At 34.8% G+C, this 22227-nt stretch overlaps 1 protein-coding gene across 1 annotated transcript; it reads left to right on the plus strand.

Annotated features, from left to right (window-relative positions):
* The first annotated feature begins 1726 nt into the window (after window positions 1–1726).
* Window positions 1727–5021, plus strand: CPR1 (cuticular protein RR-1 motif 1). The gene is made up of 4 exons (XM_073089358.1): window positions 1727–1887; window positions 2133–2227; window positions 2661–2921; window positions 4360–5021. Exons 1-4 carry the CDS (start codon window positions 1873–1875, stop codon window positions 4580–4582), a joined length of 594 nt encoding a protein of 197 aa, XP_072945459.1. The 5' UTR covers window positions 1727–1872; the 3' UTR covers window positions 4583–5021.
* The last annotated feature ends 17206 nt before the right edge of the window (window positions 5022–22227 follow it).

Raw genomic sequence — 22227 nt, forward strand, 5'->3', positions numbered from 1 at the left:
TTGTGGAACGAACCCTGCCTGTTTATGCTAAGCGTACAATTAATAATGTGAAGCAACAAGGCCGCGCTAGTGTTGGAATGCAGTGAGAAAATCAATAAACTTAGATAGAAATACCCAAAATTCTAGGACAAGATTTTAGTAATGCCATACTTTATTGCCATATTTATTGTATCGTGGAACATCTACAACATAACCCTTTGAGCTTCGACTACTACAGCACTACCTTCATACTCTAATAAGAGCACACCCACCCCACACACCTATTTCTACCTAATAACAGCAGTGTTAGGCGCTGCTGTGTTCCGTTTTGAAGGGTGTGGTAAGGGAGTCAGACTATTCCGAGTCGTTCCAGCTTAGTCCTCAGGGGTAGCGGCGCATCTGTGGCCGACTTCAGGTAGGAATATCCAATCCTATCTGGGGTACAGATGTCCATGGGCGGCAGTAGCCACTTACCATCAGGTGGACTGCATGCTCGTCTGCTGTTCCTATATTACAAAAAAAAAGAGCAGTGATAAGACTTTCGACTTAGTATTCAGGATTAGCAAAATAACAGTGACCATCTTATGCTCTATTTTGTGTTAATTGTACCTACAAGTAAGTAAGTAAGCCTAGTGGTTAAGAAACTCGGCCTCTCGATCGAGGGGTCCGACGTTCAAATCCCAGGCACACACCTCTGATTTTTCAAAATTATGTGTGTATTAGAAATTAATTATCACTTGCTTAAACGGTGAAGGAACACATCGTGAGGAAACCTGCATACCTGAGAAATTTATCAAAAGAAATCTCAAAGGCATGTGAAGTCTACCAATACGCACCTGGCCAACGCGGCGGACTATGGACTAATCGTTCTCATTCTGAGAGGAGACCCGTGCCCAGCAGTGGGACGATTATGGGTTGATGATGATGTAGGTATCGATGGGTGACAGTCACATTTACTATGGGGTGAACTACATGACTACACACAAAAGGTTTATAAGATCTACCTTCAATGTTCATTTAATTAACTTTCAATCGTAAGATGCATTTTTATATTTTTACCAAAATTCCTTCATTTATTTAACTTTAATATTATTGGAAATTATCATGTTATATTCGGGGATTTTCTATACAGCCAAATTTTACACCGGATTCCATATTATCAATGACTCAATAATTTTGTTCTTCATAACATTGAGAAGTGAATAAAACGTTCGAAATTAAAATAAAACACAAATATGATAAAATTGTGAGGTTATGAATTTGTCGAATAAGGTAAATGATACCTCCCAAATAAAGTTCGCGCAATTGATGTGATTCATTTATTTACGACACTCTTTTATTTTGATGTCTGTGAATCACTAAATTAAGATAAATTCCAGTGGTATTTTACAATACAAAAATATACGTATAAGGGATTTCTTTGACGTAATGATTTCTTCATAAATTTCAATAAATTGTACATGTGATGATACCGTAGTTTCTAGACATGATATGATTCACTTCTACACGACCGATAGCGAGGAATTCCCATTTACTTAGAAAGGTACTTTTAAAATAACTACGAACGTAATGTATGACACCGATACCCCAATAAAGTAACGAATCAACAATGGTATGCAAAGATGATAAAAAAATACGTAGAGCTGCGGATGTGTGCGTGTGTTTCTCGTGACGTCGTGACGTAGCGCGGGTGTGTGCTCCACTGAGGATGAGTTGATGTTGCAAATGTATAAAAGCGAAGCGTCGATTTCGAAATCAACACAATGATTTGAAATTCTCTAAGGTGCACACACAAGTTGAACCGTGAACAAATTTCCGCATAGTGATCGCGTAGTGAACAAGTGACTCGAACTGTAACATTGCTGTGCTCCGTACGGTTTCAGTGTATCCAGGATGCTTTCTATCAAGGTTTGTATTTTTTGATACTTTTCTTGTTTAAAGTCAAAAATTTAAATTTTAAACATTTTTATTATTTCCTAACGAATTTTCCATTATATTTATTTCGTATAAAATTTTTGTCGTCTTTAATTTAATTTTACTTTACTATGGAAGAAATAAATAATTCTATTCATTATTTCTCGTTACAAATTTTTGTAAAAAAAAAAATATTTTTTTAATTATTTATACTAATAAATAAACAATTGTCATTACAGTACGTGATTGCAATCTGCGTAGTGGCGGTAGCTGGCGCGCCTTCGCCCAGCCAAGACGGCAAATGGAATCCCTATAAATACGGCGATACTGGCAAGTAAGTAAATGTCACTGCGATTTATGTTAATTTCTTTGTTTGTCGCATAACACATCTTAGTTTTACTCGTATGCAATAGAAACTTGCGATTCAAGTCTTAATGATTGCGGATATTGTTAAGTCTCCAGCTCTGCTAATTAATAAGAGATGTGAAGATGTAACTGTTCTTATAACTACTTTATTGATTCTTTTCCACTTATTCCATTCGTTTTATTTTATTTCTTTGGCTAACATTATAAATATTACTATTCTTAGTACTCTTATACAACTTTACCAACTTTAAAGAAAATAATTTACTAAAAAAATAAAAACTTTCATAAATTATCTAAACCTTTTTACACAATTCCATGAAACATTACATCATTAGCAATGAACCCATATAGAAATAAAACACAATCTCAGCACAGCGCTTATCATACCTATTTTTCTTCAGATACATCCCCACCGATGAGGGTAAATACATCCACATACCGAACCCTTACATCCATCTCGACAACCCTTACGATGGTGGCTTCGGGCCCTACGCGCACGACTATGAACCATACGTGGGCGAGGCTTCCGTAGATCAGTACAAGTTGGTGCTCACGCCGCCCAAAGACGATATACCCTTCTACAAGGACGGTTACTACAAGAACAACGGGATTAAGATCATCAGACAGAAACACATCTACGATGAAGATAAATACGACTTCGAGTAAGTATAAGCCTTTTTCAATTTTTATATATTTAGCAGTAGTACTATCCACAAAAAAGAATACCAAAATTTTTAGTTTCCCTTAAATATAATATTTTAAATTAAACGTATGTTCTATCTGTAAAATAGTTCCTTTCGTCGATGCCAAAAACTAAAATACTCTCCCTAACTCCATACAGATTAAGTGATTAGTTGAAAATTAATTAACAGGGTACTAATTAGTATTCGTAAAAATAAATAATTACGCAACAAACTAATAAAAATATAAAAACTTACCTTTATGGCCCACGATGCGAGCTGTTTCGATCCTTATTTTATCCACAAAAAAGAAAAAATAAAAATCGGTTTGGAGTAAATCAGATCGGTTTAAAAATATAAATTATTGGAAGCTTTTTTCAAACACACGTGTTAATTGCTATGGAGTAATTTGGAGGGCAAACTTGCATTTTTAAAAAGCAAAATGTATGCCACTAGTATGATCTCTACTCATACTTACTTATTCATGTTTTAATAAATTGCTTAGTCAACAATGGAAAAATGTTATTTATCAGTGGATGGACCTCCATTTATCTTCATTTGTCAGATAATTCCTTTTAAGCACCATCTTGTAAGGACACGCAAAAAGTTGTAAAAATTGACCTTTTTGTGAATTCTTTACATTGTACCCAAGCAATGAGGATATGACGTAAAAAGTAACTGAATTATATTAATGGACGTGCTAGTAAAATAAACATATTAGCATATTAAGTATAAGTAACATAAAATTTATTAGTTTCTCGACTAAACAAAGGCAACCTTGTTAGATGAACGGACACCTTATCATTGATATTTGCATATAAGACAGCAAAGATACGCCGTTATGTTAATTGATTAGCTTGGAATTTCAATAATGTTTTTTTGAATAAATTAAAAATCAAGATGAATATGTGAACTATTTTGCAATGATATTTCATGTTGATATTCAAAATTTGACCGTGAACGCAGTAAGCAGGAAGTTCGAGCTAAAAGTCAATAAACTTTCCAAAGCGTCTAACATCTTTCGAAGCGGAACACCGCAGAATCTCCGACCTTGACCAACTATGTTATTCGGCGCTCACGTATCTCATGTGCTCGCGGTCAGAGTTCAAATCCATTTATAATCATTTACGACACTCAAATTGACACTAATATATAGCAGAACAATCAAACGCATCAGGCGTGATAATATCACGCCTGATGCGTTTGATTGTTCTGAAATTACTGCATCGTTTGTGTTCTTTATGACTCAATCGGAACTATTCGCAAGCTATAAATCAAAAGATTCAAATTCAATTTTCTGATTTCCAAATAGACCTTTAAAATACAAGTACCTAATCTACAGATATTATTTATTCATAATAATCCTACAATAGATTTAAATGACTGAATTGCAAAAATAAATTTATTTCTTTTTTTCCAGTTTCGAGACCGAAAACAAAATCCGCGCTAAGGAGAACGCAGTCCTGAAGAACGCGAACACAATTGACGAGGGTATTGCTTCATCAGGATTCTATGAATACATCGGTCCCGATGGCTTCATGTACAGGGTCGACTACACCGCCGACGAAAACGGATTCCGCCCAAAAGTGAAGAGGCTAGAGACCCCATACTCCGGGAAATGGGTGTTAGAGAAAGTCAACTAGATAAATTACTTGAGGCACCAAATACTCACTTCCTACCACTTTCCTCTGCGAATCAGTATTTTGAGAGTAGACGATACCATGTACCCGATCATGAATCCAAAGTAATATTTAACTTAACCGGAAGTTTTTTACATAAGTCACGACCGAAATTGTGTCACGAATGCGACATTCAAATCGGTTTTACATTTTATTTCTAAACTTAATAGACGATGTTTAACTATATAATTCCTGCATTAAAATCGTGTACTTAACATTTGGCTTTATGTAATAGATTCAGAGTACAAATGTATCTACGAATATGACATGGATGTTCCTCGTCTTGGAAAGTTTTGTGTCTGCTTAGCTTATCGTAATTTATACTTTAGACATAAGATCTTAGACATTCCAATTTAGATACCTATTTATAAAATGTGATAATAAATTTATATTTGTAATACAAGTCTCTGTTTTCTTATTAAAAACCTCCCTGAAAATGATGTGAATGCACATATAACACATCTATTAATTACTTAATTTAATTTTAATGAAAAATAATATCCAGATATATTTTTACACTACTAAGTAATTACTACTAATGAGCCTAATAAATTACTGCCTACAATATTCTGAGTATTTTCAGAGCATTTCTGCACTGATTGTAAAACATATTACTGTATTAAAGAAATATTTTACTCAAATTGATGGATATTGACGCTCGAAAATTGGATTTTGTTGAATCCAAAATCTGTGTAGCCTGTTAGACAAAAGATTGATGTTTAGAAAACTGTTCCCGGTTAATTGAAACGTAGCGGTAAATTTCAAAAACAATTAAAGTACACTTCCACACAAAATAAATATGGAAAACGGTTTTTAAACCGTAACTAAATCCACAAATATCATTTTGAATTTTCTGCCGAAACTTAAATTACGTATTTAAAATAAGTTATCATTCCAAACTTTAGCACTTACTTAAGAAACCGAAATTTTGGGCGTAAAGCTATAAACAAAATTCCTTTTAAGTATGTACAGCAATTAACAATCATCGTGGCGAGTACAAGTATAAAGTTGGCGAATAAATCGGGGACATTACTTAAGATGAAGTAAACAGTAACCGGGAACCTGACTGCAATGTGTGATCAGATAACGTAGGGAATAAAAAATATAGAGACCCCTTTAATTTCAACAGAATAATCGAGAAGGCGTCGTAAAATAATTGGCCAAGTACGAGTCGGAATTCCCACTTGTTCTGTTCCGTACCGCCATATTTATTTACTGTTTATTATTTGTTAATTTCTTACTTTGGCAGACATTGCATTAAATGCAATGTGAAAATTTAATCTGTCTTTCTACGAGTATTACAGTTCAATAGTTAGTACTGCTTTCTAGTATAGGGATTGGGGAGCCCTTTTTATTTCCATATATTTTTAAACTATTTATTGTTATGGCGGTCACACCAATAAATGCTTTGTATAATTTTCATGTGACTATCTATTACGGTTCAAGAGAAAGATCTCTATATAAAAATGGACAGATAGCGACAACTTAGTAATAGGGTTCGGTTTTTACACTTTTTAGCCTGTGGGTACGTAACCCTAAAGAACGAGTATGGTTGCGAAAGACGCGGAAGATCGTAAAGTCATGCGTGTTAGGGCACTGGCAAGAATTTTGGCGAAATTGTTTTGGCTCAAGCTTGTAGAGGCTTTTATGGAGGCGGGGGACGTTGACCGAGAGCTCTGCCAAGTAGCCGGCGCCGTTCAGCCCGACGCAGTGATCGGATGCTGCACTGCGCACCGCCTTATCTGCTGCCTTACTTCTTTACCCAGAAATTTATGAGCGTAACGATATATTTCCCTGCCAAATAGGTCTTTCCATTATCCAACCTTACCACATGTAAATTAAGAAGCATCTCGTCGCGAGCTTACAGCCTACTCGGGTGCAACGAACTCGTTCCATGAAAGGGGCATAAAGTCCCAACGACAGTGTTGTTTAAATTCGACCCGAATATAAGCAATAAGTGGTGTCCGTATGCAAATGAGTCTGGTTCGATTAGCGTATCGTCTGTAGCAAGACGTTTATTGCTACTTTGTTACGCGAACCTGATACGTTATTTTAAGTTAAAGCGTAAATAAGAGTGCCTGTATCTCCTTAACGATATACTGCTGACCCGTTAATTATTCGCGATGTGGGTTTATCATGTTGTGTGAATTCATTATTTATTTAACGTTACCTTAATGTGATTACAAGAAAATACTGTATTTACTCAATTTGTAGATAATTTGATTGTGGAAATTCCAAATAATATTACAGAACGCAATCGTGATAAAGCTCAAGCGAAAAATGGTTGCACCATTTTCAATCGTACTAAAAGCAAAATTTGTTTCATTCGGACAAAAGTAGCGCTGAATTAAGACAGGAATAAAAATGGGTTCCCACAGGAGATCGCTTGTTAATGCCTACACAGCTTGGGGTAGCGATTTAGCGGTCGCGAAAGACCGGAAGAAAGGCGGACGTCGGCGCCTGCTGCCTTAATTGGCTACGGACCAACTTCCCAAAAAGAATCCCCTGGAACGTGATGCGGTTAAACGGGAAAGGATAGAGCGGGAAACTACATAATTTTGGGCACTATTTTTTGGCTTGGTAAAACTTTTCACATTATTTCTGGTTAGTGGAATTGTAACTCATTTTGTACTTAAATAATGGACTTCGTTTAAAATTTCTTCAAACGTAATTATGTGTATTCATTATTTATTATTATTAGCCAAGGATTTTATTTTTATTCTTTGAATTCCTTTGGTTCTATATCATCAGTGGTGTAGTCATCATCTTTGCATCATTATCAGTTAGTGTAATTCTATTATAGTTCAGAATATTATTTCAAGTTTTATAAGTAAATGCAGTAATTCCCTTTGTATTTCATGTGGCGCTTCTGTTTGAAGGATAATAAGACCGACAAGTACTTTATTTGTGTTTAACCTCAAGTAGAACAGCTATTTGGAGCGATAAAATATATATGGGCTGTAGTGACTACTTCCTATCAGGTGGATTGCATTCCTTACTTCAATTTCAAATAGTAGTTTCTATTCACTTTTGATTTTATTTTCTCTCATCAGTTAGCACGTTAATTGCTATGAATCAGCAATATATTAATGAATGAACGATATATTCATTCAAAGCAGTCTTTTTTTAATTGACTTTGGGATTATTTTCATTAAATTTCAATAAACCATGCATAAATTTAATTAAAGGGTAGTTCATTAAAAAATTCCCAGTTATCAAACGAATTTAACCTACTAAATGAGTCTATAAGAATAAATCACTATAGAAACGCAGTAGGTATTAGTAATTAGTTTATATATTTATTTTATGATATTTATTAGAACGGTTAAGTCAATTACACTAATAATAAAAGAATAAATCAAACGAATAATAAAAAAGAACACTATTAAAGTAACATAAAATTAGTTTTTAAAATAGTAATTAAATATACGCTAAATTATATTATACTATAGTATACTTAAAGTATTAATATTAAGCATAGTAAAACTATGCTTAACGTTAACGCCATAAACATGACCCGGATTATATTTTTCCAGTTTCATTATTTTAAACATCTGATAAAAAATAATCTAATAATATGCTACAGCAATAAATCTGTAAAACAAGTTTAATAAAGTTAAGGTGCGCATCAGGAAGTATTGTTGATATTATTATGAGTTCAACGACACATTATGTGATTATGTAAAGTTATAGCGTATGACAAAGCTAAGGTTTAATACACATGTCTCATTGTTGGCGACTGAACGATGAATAGTGAGATGAATCTGAAAACTAAATCTGGTAAAGATGGTTAAACAATATTTGATTATGATGTTCTTCAGAAGAAAAAAATATTTGTGGAAATCTGCAAAAAAATTGATAATTGAAAATTTTTTGTCGAACAACTATTAGTTACTATTAATATTTCATCTTAAAGCATAAGTTGATACATATGCAGATTAAAGAGGACGATTAGAAGCACTTCTTATGTAGTTCAGCTTAGTTTACTGAAGTAGTAATGCATCAAGGATCAATCAATATCTGATAGGACCCTCTGTTAAAATTTCACAAAATTTTTAAATATATGCTTCGGTATATTTCATCGCTATCTGCTTGCCAGATTGTCTAACGTAACTTTCAACTTATAACATAAATCAAATCTCTAAAATTGATAAAAAATGTACTTTTATCTTAACACAAGTTAAACCTACGCAACGCATGAAATTCGAGAGGATTCCCCATCATTACACAATACCGTTACTTTTGATTTTACTCCAGGACGTTCACCCTTGGACGTATCAATGTTGCGTAAGTGTTCAATTAATTATCCAATGCACGGATCATTCAAAATTCAAGTGTAATCATTCTCGTAAGTATCTTTATTACGTACGAGCTGCGCCTGCGACTTTGTTCGCGTGAATTCAGTAACAATTTTACAATGCCATCTATCAAGCTCAACGTATGCATGCAATTCTTGTATGCAACTCCCCGCTCCATGTCATGCAATTTAAAAAAATACTTCACTCTTTAAATTGTAATTACTTTTAACAGAGAGCGTGAATTTGCTTTAAATAAAAACTAAATGATAAGTCCAGATACCTGCTATGGATAAATTGCTAATCCATTGAAATAAGTTTCGTTGTTTTGGTTTGATGCGATTTCAAACACACAAACAGACTGACAGACAAAATACAAATCTAAATAAATCTAGAAATTGTTATTATAACTTATTCTCAGTTCGCTTAAGTATAATTTTGCAAATATACTCAATGTACAGACACATGAAACTTACATTTTTATTACATGTGTAGATGAACCAAACGTGCAACAAGAAATGCAAAACATGATCCTCCCGTTACAGGACCATGTCATTTGCGCTCGAACATTAATAAAGCCTGTTTCGTTAACTACTGGTTTGTTACAGCAATTGATTTATTACCGTCGAATTAAAGTTACGGAAGTTAAAAAACTTGCAGTCCATCTGATACAAAATGATCAGTGCAACTCTTTGACATCTGTAATTAATCTCAAATAAGATTTTGTTTATATCTGAGTTCATCGCTGCCTGTAGAATATCGTATGGGATTTATTGGTTAGAGTTGGCACATTTATAATAGTAGTACTAAATTCTTGATCGTCTTTTCATTTTTTAACTAGAACCCATTAACATCCGAATTATATGAAGTAATACTTTAGTCTAATACTTTTGCATACAATTGCAGATGTACAGCTGGCTGCTAATATAATTATGGATCTTGTGTTACGTATTGAATTATTGATACCATGTGAAAAATTGTACATAATAATATGCTATATTCGTAAAGTAATGTTTTGGACAGCTCATAAATAACATGTACCTTCTCTAAAATAGGGACACTTAAATTGTAGAGAGGGCGTTGCAGTCGATATACAGTATGATATACCTTAGGCTGCCTTCGTACCTAAAATAATGCTACCATCTTTCAAAAAGCAAATTGAAGCGGCAAATGTACTTATTTTAGAGATACTTCCGTAATCAAATCTCGCACAGATCCACCTTAAGAATGTAACTGTCTTCCGTAGGGAATTTAGAACTTTCCCGAAATTTGCAAATATTTGTAATGGAACTAGCTCCACTGTCTCTGGAGTTAACCGCAAAATGTCTGCCAGACGTTTTCCGGTTACACGAGTAGGCAGTTTGGGAACTGGACGGGAGAGATTAAGGCTGAGATTTTGGAGTGTCGGACATCGTAAACTGCTGTAAGTTATTGATTGTAAACTTAAAGTTATTTTTGGTAGCAAATTTTATGTAAGTGCAGAAAATTAAGCACCTTGTTAATCATAAAGAAAGAATTTCACTTAATATAACTTTAAAGTCGCTTAACGTTTTTATTGTTAAAATGATTTTTTACAATACTTTTTTTGACAATATAGAATAGTTGTTTACAAATATGATGTTGCATATGTATTATATTCTACTATACAATATTACATTTATCCTAAAACTCGTTCTTACGACATTGTGAAGTTTTGGACATATTCAACTAGTTATTTTTTTAGTATTTATTATTATCTTTATTACAAACGATGTGTTTATTGCTGATTAGATTTTTGTATCGGGTACTATAATTTTCCAAAACTTTTAAATACCAACCTTAAGGATACAATAACATTATTATCAATATTTATATTTATAAACTTTCTTTTATGATGTTGAAGTATCAAGCAAGTATTCTTATTAAATAAGAATTGAAAATTTACAATTAGACCTGAGGTTGGCCACAGACTCCTTTATACTAAGCTAGAATGCGTCATGCAAGTGAGGAATATAATTGTATATCTACAGCTAGCTTCTGATATGTGGATCCTATCTCACTATATTGATTTGAAAGTATACTAGATAGATACATACTTATGCCAAAAACAATAAAACGGTTCATAAACGACGTGGGCCTTGAAGGTAATACTGGGGGTTTGAATGTATATGCGTAGGCCGTTAAGGCATTATCTTTACTAAACGTTTAAACTGATCTACTTTTTAAGCCTCAATATAGTATCTTTATTTTGGACGTGGTCGTTTCCACGTGTAGAGGAGCACAATACAGATAATATGAGAATTTAAAATTCTCATAAACTTGAAACCAGTTGATAATTATTAGATATAGTACATTTAGTTAATAGTATACATTTTATGGATCGATTTAAGTTGCTCACATTTCAGTTTTGGCGTTAAATGGCAAAAAAATGTTTAACAAAAAAATACAACCGACTTCTATGTCACTACAAAGTAAAAAATAATTGAAATAAATGTTGGTTTAGTACATATTTCTGAAGTCGGCGCTCATATTAGACACGCTGTTTACATCGTACATCTACTATGTAATCTTCAAACAAAACTCAATTATACTCATCGGTTATATATTTTGTCTCCAGAACCCACTCTGATCGTCATCATATTTAAATGGGACCAACTTGTAGCAATTGTACACACACGAAATTAAAGGCATTAATATAGGTTCAAAAACGGCGAAGTTATGGCTGTTATATTTACATGGGTGGAGGAGTTCCCCTCATTTTCTCCAGAACCCATCAATGGATCCTAACCATATTTAAATAGGACCAACTTTCAGCTCGTCTCTATACAATAAAAAAAGAATTATTGAAATTGGTCCACTAACGACGGAGTAATTCGTGTACATACATAAAAAAAGATACCGGCCGAATTGATAACCACCTTCTTTTTGAAATCAGTTAAAAAATTCCTACTGTGTGCGTGCGTAACCGACTTTTTTACTTTCTTAAACTTGCAACCAAGCCCAATCGGTTTAAAACAAAAAAAAAAACATTTATCGAAGAATAAATGTGAAACTATAAGCGTGTCGTTCCATTGTCGGATACTTACAGCCCCGAATGTTTTGTTGCGACAACAGTGACGGTCTTTTTTAAGCCTAGTGTGTCCGCGGCCTAAGACGAACTGAGATACCCAACCTCTTTCATTACTTTACCAATCAAGTACCTTATCCTACTTAATTTTATTAACGCCAAACTTAATATAATCACGGTTAATAGTACGGAGTTTGTATGTAGTTAATTTTAATAGTCGTTAATTTTATTTTTATTTCATTTTAAATCAGTGATAAAAAATGTGTTTTGCTAAAAGCGATGTGTTAATAAAAATAACGTTGGCTACCTGATTCTTAAATCCTATGTGTCCTAATATCAATGACCTAATCTTAATTATCTTATTTAACACAAAAACAAAAGTTAAAACGTTGTAGATATATTGATTACGATCTCCAAAATATTCCTTGGAGTCAAACACAGTTCATTGGTATTAAAATATGGGTATAACACTATCGGCCAAAACGGTTAGTCTCAATACGTTTTCAGTTAAGCCATATTGAAATAACATAAAAGTTCATTTTGTGAGCTTGGCCCAATTCCAAATAAGGTAACTGTCGCCAACATCCGCTCGAGTGCAGCAAACTTCTCTTGCAGTGCAGCTGACCTCAACGACAATATGGATATATTGTTTGGGCGTGAGAGATGGCGTTTAAATGCTTTCTTCTAAAATAGCAGAGTATATACCTATTTATTAGCGATTGATGATTGATTGAATTGATCAAAATCCTTTCTTAGCGGATGCCTACGTCATAACATCTACCTGCATGCCAAATTTCAGCCCGATCCGTCCAGTGGTTTGGGCTGTGCGTTGATAGATCACTATGTCAGTCAGTCACCTTTGAGTTATATATATTTAGATTAGAAATAAAAAAGAAATATTATTATTTTAAGCCAGGCACCTAAATAGGTAATATCTTTCGCTTAGTCTCCCAGGACCATCAAGCGGACCCACCGGTGGGTCGGTGAAGACTGATATGTCTCAATATTTTTTTTCGAATTTTCTATAAGATCAATTTGGACATTCTATTAACAATTTAAATCCAATAGACTGCCAGTTTTTTTCGACATTTCTTATTTTTCTTTAACATATCCAGAAAAAATAACTAACATTTTTGGCTAATAGATAATGCCTTTAACTTTAAGTCTGCATTTTATACCATAGTTTTGGTCATTTTAAAATATCTGAATAAATTTCCTTAATTATTAACTATGTCTCGTCTCGCAAATAATTATGCGTGCCTTATTTAGATGCAGATTCAAATATATTTAATTAAACACAATTTTGCCCAATGTCATTGCTATTAACTTTTGTCCTATCTACATATTATATGATACTCAAGCTTTTTAAAAATTAAATGCCTTTTTATTTTTAAAATCCATTAAAATCGAGTAGAATCACTCAACATTTATATATTTTGAAAGCCATTCGATTTAGACATAGAATTTTATGTTGCAGCGGAAAATTGAATTTGGGATGTTTAAACTGTTGCTAAATCAAGTAGTAGAACCCAACGCGTACGGAATGATATAAGCTCATGATAAGTGGCTATAATAGACCTTCCACTTGTACATAAACAGATAATTGATATTTATGAACATAATGTGCATGTTACCAATAATATAACAAAAATTTTAGCGTGGGGCCATGAGTAAAGAAAACGTTTTAACTACGTAACGATATACGAGAACAAAAGGAGATATTGATGATGGTGATGTTAATATTTCGGCTATGCCAGATGAAAAGTTTATGTATAGTAACCATTCAAAAATTATAAATCATCAGCAGCTTAACTGCTTCATCTGCATTAAAGCTGGCAATTCCTAACATTCAATAACATTCCGTCCGTCCGCGACATACATTTCCACAAAATAAACGTATCTAGAACGATCGATGCATTCGTTGAATATTTTATTGCCTCCTGTTTGGATTCGGTCTGTCTGTGTACAGGCTTAACAGTGAACAAATAAAAATACTATCAATGCCATAAAATGGTTAAGCCGTAGAGCCGTACCGTTAAAATATTTGAGATAAAATATCTAAATTGCAATGGCTGACCGAAAATGAGATTAATATTCGTAAATCGTTTTTGTACTAGGAATGACCACTTAATATCGAGCGAACTGCGCGCTCGTTTGCTAGTTCTGGATAATCAACGATATCTATTATATCGTTTAGCTCTTAATCAGTATTCTGACTATAGGGTAACAAAAGCATAAGGCTAATCGATAAGGGAAAACCAGGGCAATAATATCGATAGACATAGGGGCGATTTAATAATATCACTACAGCAGTGATCATTGTAGTTATATCGTTAATAGTGTCAGCCACTCTCTAGTTACGTACGTGTTAAATCATCAATCAGGCATCTTTGATTTTTCTAGGTTTTTTGCTTAGGTATTTGCATTTACCTTATATTTCTAAATATTTCCTTATATTTCTCAATTTTCAAAAGTGGAAACGCATCTGTGATCGGCTTCAGGTAAAGTTCCTGATCTGTATGCAATCTATATATACATATAAAAGTGAAAAGATACTCACGTACAAAGCGTAATAATCAAGGTTTTGAATAAACTACTAAAGCTATAATCAAGAAATTTGGAATATAGTTTCATTTTATAAGGTAGATGCGCACTAAGAACGGCTTTTTTATATTCCACCGATAATGGGGTTAAATAGGGGTTGAAAGTTAGTATGAAAGTCCGTCAATTTTAAAGCAAACTCGATGAAAATTCATATTTAGCCTTTTGATTTAAAATAATAAAAATAAAATTTAAGAGTTTTTTCAAAATCAATCCTTAAGGTGGTTAAATAGGGGTTGACAGCTTATTACCCGACTGCCAAGGAAGGTTTATGTTTTTTTTAAATTTGCCATTCAGAAAGTTGACCATTGCCTTACTGGTTAGATATAGTGGAACTTCAATTCTAGCGTTTTTGTGAAATCAAACCTTATGTAGGTTAAATAAGGGTTGTAAGTGTGTATGAAAGTCCCCCAGTTTTGATGTAAACTGTATGACAATCGGTATTTGGGTTTTCGATAGAAAATAATTAAACACTTATTTCACCATTTTTGGAAAATCAACCCTTAAGTTGGTAAAATTTTATTTTTGTAACATTTATCTATAAACCACATTTTTAGTAAAATACTTATTTTCCGGTTTTAATTATCGGATGAACAGACTCTAGAACTGTCCGTGGGAGAAACAATCGTTTCTTAAATCTACGCCAGCTACTTTGAACGTTTGTCCCTGTGCTCTATTAATAGTCATTGCATAGCACAATTTTACTGGGAATTTGAGACGCTTAAATTGAATTTGGTAATCTGAGAGTATCAAAGGGATCCGTGGTATAAAAACAATTTCTCCTTGACTCACACCAGTAAAAATGCTTGCCTCAATAACGTGTTTATTTAGAGTCTTTACTTGAAGTCTGGTCCCATTGCATAGTTTAGGAGGGTTGAGATTCCGTAATAAAATGACAGGTGTACCGACTTTCAAATACAAAACATGAGGTAGAATTCCAGGTGGCTTAAGGGAGTTTAAGAACTCGACTGGATAATGTACATCATCATCTACCTCTAATACAGATTTCACTGATTCATATTTTACCTTGGCACCGGGCAACTTCTTTTAGTAAATAGGAGTTAATGCTATTAGCTGAATCGTTTTTAAGAGTCAGAATTGTTCTTTCTCTCAGCCATACACTATTAGTCTTTTCTGTGACTTGAATAATGTTAGGGTATATTTTGTCAGTTAAATTGTTTAAATCTTTTACAATATTGCCAAGACTTCTAGGGATATTAATTTTACCTTCCTCTTCAGAAATGTTACCATCTCCGATGTCAAGTAACAGTTTTGAAAATTCGTCTGCACTCGAATCCTGTTGTAAACGAACACGCATATTTATTCTAAGAACTTAATGAAGACTTTAAACAGGCTTGGACTTCGGCTGCACGTGTCTCGCGTGGTATAACAGGCAATGTTTGCCTGAAGTCCCCAGCTAATAAAACTATAACACCTCCCATAAGTTTATTAGAACTCCTTAAATCTTGAAGCGTTCTATCTAGAGCCTCTACGCCTTTTTTATGTGCCATAGTAGATGCATCCCATACGATTCATTTGGCTTTATACAACAATTTTGCCAAGTAACTCTGTTTTGGTATATTGCACAAAGTAATTTCGGAATAATTTAAATTTAATGGCAACTTAAATGCAGAGTGTGCCGTATTACCTCCGTAGATTAAAGTTGCTGCAATTCTTTAAGAAGCAATGTTCTTTCCATCTCTTACAGTTGCTAACAACAAATTTACTAGAAATGTCTTTCCCGTACCACCAGGTGCATCAAGAAAGAATAGATCGCCGTGACCAGATGTAATACTTTTCATTATATGATCATATGTTTTTTTCTGCTCCTGGTTTTATTTTGGAACATTTTTGGCAACTGTTTCATTGAGTTTTTCGATATTATATGACATTTCCATTATGTACTGCCGGTAACACGCCACAGAGGCATCTTCTCGAGGAGGAGAGGCAATTCCAAAATGTTTTTGTAAGAGAGGGTTTTTTCCGACATAGATAACTAACACAAAAATATCACAATATTTTCGATTATGATAAAACATCGATTAAAAACAATATTTTCTTGAACCAATGAGTTATTATAACATTGTCCATTATTCCATTTGTCTTTTTAAATCTTCTGCAAGGCTGGCGTGGTGATTTTCCCACAGGTCATTTGGATCTGCCAATTGGCAGAAAACTATCATGATAGCAAATAATTCACGAACCTTATTAGGAGAGTGCGATAATGAGGCTTCTTGTAAAGTGTGATCCCAATGCGCATCATTCTCGAGCAAGCCAAGTGACTTACATGTACTACACTAGATATAGTTTTAAGAGCAGTAAATGATGTAGGACCGCGAATCTCATGCATAAGAAGGCGCAAGTAATAGCACTCAGGTTTGCTAACAGGATGAATAGTATAACACTCTGTCTTTCTTCAATTCCCGAAAACCTGGCACAGATTGACCTTGCTTTTTTTTTTGAAACTTATAACTACTCCAGATATAATACGCAGGTACCTCTTGGTATTGAAGAGTCCGCGCAAAGGAGTCAACTTGACATAATTAAAAAAAAGCTAAGAGTGTGATTTTTGGAGGATTGACGATCTTATCAATAACGTTATTTTCAATAAAATATAACCTCTGTCCATTTTGGAGATGCACTGCAAGGTGTACAACAGGGGGGTACCTTTCATGAATGGGAAGCAAAATATGCGCCAAGCTGCTTCTGAGCTACTCATGTACCTTCCTGTGTCGTACCTTGCCACCAAATTTTCTACCATGAATGTAGCTTGGTGTGAACCTTTGTTGACATACTTGCAGATATATTTAATTGATTTGACGGAATTACAGTATTGAACATTTATGTGGGCTAAGAAGGTGCGGGACAGGATGGGATTATAAGGTACTATCCAACAATTGTCCACTTCGGATCCGTTTAACATTGCGGTGAGCCCACCATCTGCTGGGGACCGCCTTCGATATTTAGGATATCCATCTTCGCCTGTTTGCGTCTCTTTTAAAAACGTGCGAGGACATTGTTTAGAGCATGTGCCATCAACCATGCAGGGTGAGTATCTATAAAAGCTCCGCATGGGCCATAGTGGTCATTACTATTTCATAAAGAGCTCGGTCCATGTTAGGGTCAGGTATCTCTGCGCTGATTATTCAGTTGATGGACTCTGGTCTCTCTTTTCTGCCACTCTACTGAGTAGATATGGCGCTTAGTAGTCCCAAATATACAACCCTTCGTAAGAAGTTTCATGATATATTTTACTTTTATGTGAAAAACTCTCGCTACCAAATCGTGCCTATCATGAGCCTTTTGCCGTTGTTTAATTTTTTCTCCAATTTCTGGACATTTGGGATTACACGTAAATGTAATAAAAAAATCTGGCCAACCGTACTGACACACGTAAGTTAAAGCATCTTGAGTACGTTCGTGCATGTAGCGAGGCACACCAGTAAAAGTAGATGGCAGGACTACCATTTTACCAATTCCAGCAAGCTGGCCATCTCTTCTTTCCAGGACATCTTTTAAATTGACGTATTCTTCGCTCCTCAGTTTTTTCTGGTTATAAAGAATGTAATTTAATCGCTCTGTTTCAGTTTTTGCATACATATCCACCAACTATTGATTCAATAGACTACGGAAGAGTAACAGGTAACATTCCTCACCACTACGCTCCATTAATCTGTGGCTGTAAAAATGAGCCGCAGAAACAGTTTTTTTAAGCGATCTTTAGGTATTGGATACTGAAGAGCGTCATAAGCACGTTGGGTTTTACTAATACGCATTAGTCTGTTATCCCTGCCGTGAATAATGTTATCTCTCTTTTCAAACTCCTGGCCGACTATGACAATTGCAACTTCTCTTAAAGTAGGTGCATTAAAACGACCAGCATGCTCTCCACGGGGTTTTTATTAGCACTAATAACTACTTTAAATTCTTTATGCCCTAAGGGTAATGAATCAATTGCAGCTTTAAAGTCTTTTATATATTTGTTATGTAAATTCAAAAGTTTTTGTAATTCGGCGATCAAGTCAGGTTTAACACACGTGAAAATTCCACAACGAATGTCACGTTCGCTATCATAATCCCAACAAAGTATATTTGTAGAAAAGAAGGTTTTCTGTTGAGAGTCTGTCATAATACTACCAATGCGATGGTATACTTACCCTTGCACCTTAAACGTTGGCATAAAATTACTTTCTTTAATCTCCTTCGTCCCAAAAGAGGTCATATGAAAACATCCATTGTACTGACGAATTGAAGAGAGGAAGTGCTCCGACATTATATGCTGCCGTGTAAGTAGACTGTGTAATGGTTCAGGTTAGCATTCGATAGCAAGAAGCTGAACTTTTCCGGCACTACAACAAATTCCGTTAGGTTCTTCTTGCCATTATGTATGTTTCTCAAATATTAATGCTAGGTACTTTGTTGTTTGTCCCTGTAGTTACGGGACTAGAATAGGGCTACGGTATCCCCTGCCTGTCGTAAGAGGCGACTAAAAGGGGGCTTCCGGGGTAGCGGGCGGCAAGAGTGGGAGCTCGAACCGTCCAGTATGCTACCCCGGGAAGGACAACGGTATGTGTGGTCGCATACCGTCGTAATCACTGGATGTTGTGGGAGGAGCGAACGCTCCCCTAGGGCAGAGCCCGATTCGGGCGTCGCGTTTGGAGGACTCCGGTTGTGTTCCGTTGGAGATCCCGGAGTTCTCCAACAAGCGCCGAAGACGGCCACCGGTTTTAGTGTGGTAAAAATCCCACATAATCCGACGTCGCTCGCACGTGGTCGGGTACCTTTTGAAGGTTTCCCCCTCGAAAAGAAAAAAAAGGTACTTTGTTGTTAAAATGATTAAAGGTACAATTTACAGATGTGTCATGTTATTTTTTTACGCGGGCGAAGCAGCGGGTTCTGCTAGTTGGTTATAAATGTACATGGGCAACGGTGATAATTTACTAACGGAAGACATGCTCGTTTGCTAATTCAATCTTCTATTCTAGATAAACTGATACAGAATTATTGTGGAATAGCTTAAGAGCCTACGTCACTAACGTTAGTCATGCCAATGGCATTTGTTCTCAATGCTAATTTATCAATTTCAGCGCCATTAATATGTATGTGCTTTACATAATATTATTTATGTGTTTGATTTCATTCCACGGCACTATTGAAGGTTAAATAGAGACTCATTTTGCTAAATGGTAAACAGATATTTCGCAGTAAAATAAGAAATATTTATTAGTTATACTAATAATATTGTCTTCCTGCATAGCTGCTTTACAAAACTGCCTGAGTCTCACCCTTGAAATTCCTTGCCAATGTTAGAATTTTAGCAATAAAATGTCGCGTTTTTTTTAAATATTTGAGCCTAACGATAAAGCAGACATGCTACCTGATGGAAAGTGATCAACGTCGCCTATGAACATTTGCAACACCAGAGGAGTGGCCGTCTGCGTCGCCGTCTTTGAAGGGACCTCTTTTTTCACCTTTTTTTAAGAGTCCCCATGACCCCCGTAGATCTGATTTCAAAAACAAATAGTCTAATAACATGAACAAATAATATGCAGTCAGTCCCTCGCTTTTTCACTGTGGAACTAAAATAGTTCCCCTACCTTCTGTTTTCTCTTAACTTAAAAAGATAATACTTAAAAAGATATTGTCTATCTGAATTGTACAAAATGTCTTAATTTTTTTCACCTCTTTAACCCCAAACTAAATCATACCCGCTAATCGCCAATCAATCTACGTCAATATTACATTGAACAATAAAACAAATCGAGTATAGTGAACGGTAAACCAGCAATTCGTTAATGCTCAAGTAATTTTCAAAGCAATACAATGGCTATAAAATTCAATAAGTTCTCAGCTGCATTGCCGGGATCTCGAAAAACCGCCCCCTAAAACTACAATCGTAAAACTGGTAGTTTAAAGAAATTTCGTATGATCTTTAAAAATAAGACGGTAAAGTGTAAAGTTGATTGAAGTTTGAGCCATCGTGAGCCACGGCCATGCCGGCACCGTCTTGAGGGTAACGTATGCTAAAAAATGCAAACAGGAAAATTTAATGGTTCGTGAAGTAAACCAGCTAGCAGTAAAGGCAGAGCTCTACGGGATTGCCCTCTATATTCGACACTACTATCGTCTCCTGAATAAAATTATTCTCGAAGGAAACTCGATCGCTTCACATAATGGGAAGTACAAAGTTGACTGAGCGTGAAAATCATATCCCTGAAAGTTTTCTATAATGTTCTAAAAGGTGTATCAAGTCTGTCAATTCGCACTTTAAAATATAGTCATGTCTCTCAGTTCTGTTTTATCATAATAATTGCTATTGGCTGTGGTAAATATTATAAAGCTAATAATATGGCACTTAATAATAAATGTTACGTCTTATCCACACATTTCTTATATAACGGCATTATCAATAGTAGGTACTAGTTGTAAAATGTAGTTAATATCTCAATTACCATCAAAAGCAAAACATAGGGAACGTCCTTACAAACAAATTTTATTATTTAATCACAGCATGTAAAACAAATTCAAATTCGACTATCAATAGTAATCACTGAAAGGGGAATATAATATAAATTATTTTTATAATACTTACTATCGCTTATTATTCCGGGCTATTGAGTTGAACATGAAAATTGCGTTTCGTATTGTTTACTTTGGGGAGACGCATGTCTTACGCGATAAGAGTACCTACGAATCGCGTGAACCTTTTTTTTTAACTTGCAAATATTAGAGCGTGAAACATAAATCAGTTTACACAGGGGTTTATTATTCAATATTCAGGATAAATATAAAAGTGATGAATAATAGTTCTTATGCCTTTTCAGTGAGGCATAGGTTATTGTTACATAGTATACTTTTATTGAGGATTTATACTGTTTTTTCATGATATAGGAGTAGCAGACGACCATGACGTCGGCCTGACCTCGGCCACAGATGTGCCCATTCCTCTGAGGACTGTACTGGAATTCTTCGGGACAGTATGTGTCTCTTACCACACCCAAACACCTTTTCAAAACCAGAACACAGCAGCGCTTAACACTGCTGTTCTTAGATAGAAGTAGGAATGTAGGATGTTCGACAATAGAATTTACTTATGCTTTATGTGTTTATGATGTATTTATCTTTATGCCTATGTAGTAGCAGCAAGAGGGTTAGGAGAGTCTTATACAAGGCATCCTAACTTCCTTAGTGGTAGGAATGATGACAGATCTCAGGTGGAAATTCAATCTTGTTAATTAGTGGTTAAAGCTTACTAATATTCATGGCGGCAATGACTTACCACTGCATGTTTGCCACTTTAGTTGCATAAAAAAACAAAATATGCGGTCCTTATACGGTCATCTCCAATTAAGATCTTCCTTCGGACAGTGACCTCGATTATCGATCTTTAGAGCTTATGTTCTACCGAAACAAAAATAGGTACCTACCTACCGAGTACAATACTCCAATGTAATTAACAAAAACGCTAAACAAGGCACATTACAAGAGCACTCCAACATCGCTAGGTAAGTGTCACTTCAGTATTTAATTAAACGAAAGTGAAAAAGAAACTGAGAAGGTAGGGTAATTTGTCAAAATTAATTAAAAAGAAAACGAAGGAACTGACGAATTACAGTTACTTAACAAGACGTCCCTCTCGAGTGCTTGGCCGCTGTTTGTTCTAACTA

Source organism: Epargyreus clarus, unplaced genomic scaffold, assembly GCF_041222505.1.
Source record: "Epargyreus clarus isolate Ecla_fem2 unplaced genomic scaffold, WU_Ecla_fem_2.2 ptg000003l, whole genome shotgun sequence".
NCBI classification, from domain to species: domain Eukaryota; kingdom Metazoa; phylum Arthropoda; class Insecta; order Lepidoptera; family Hesperiidae; genus Epargyreus; species Epargyreus clarus.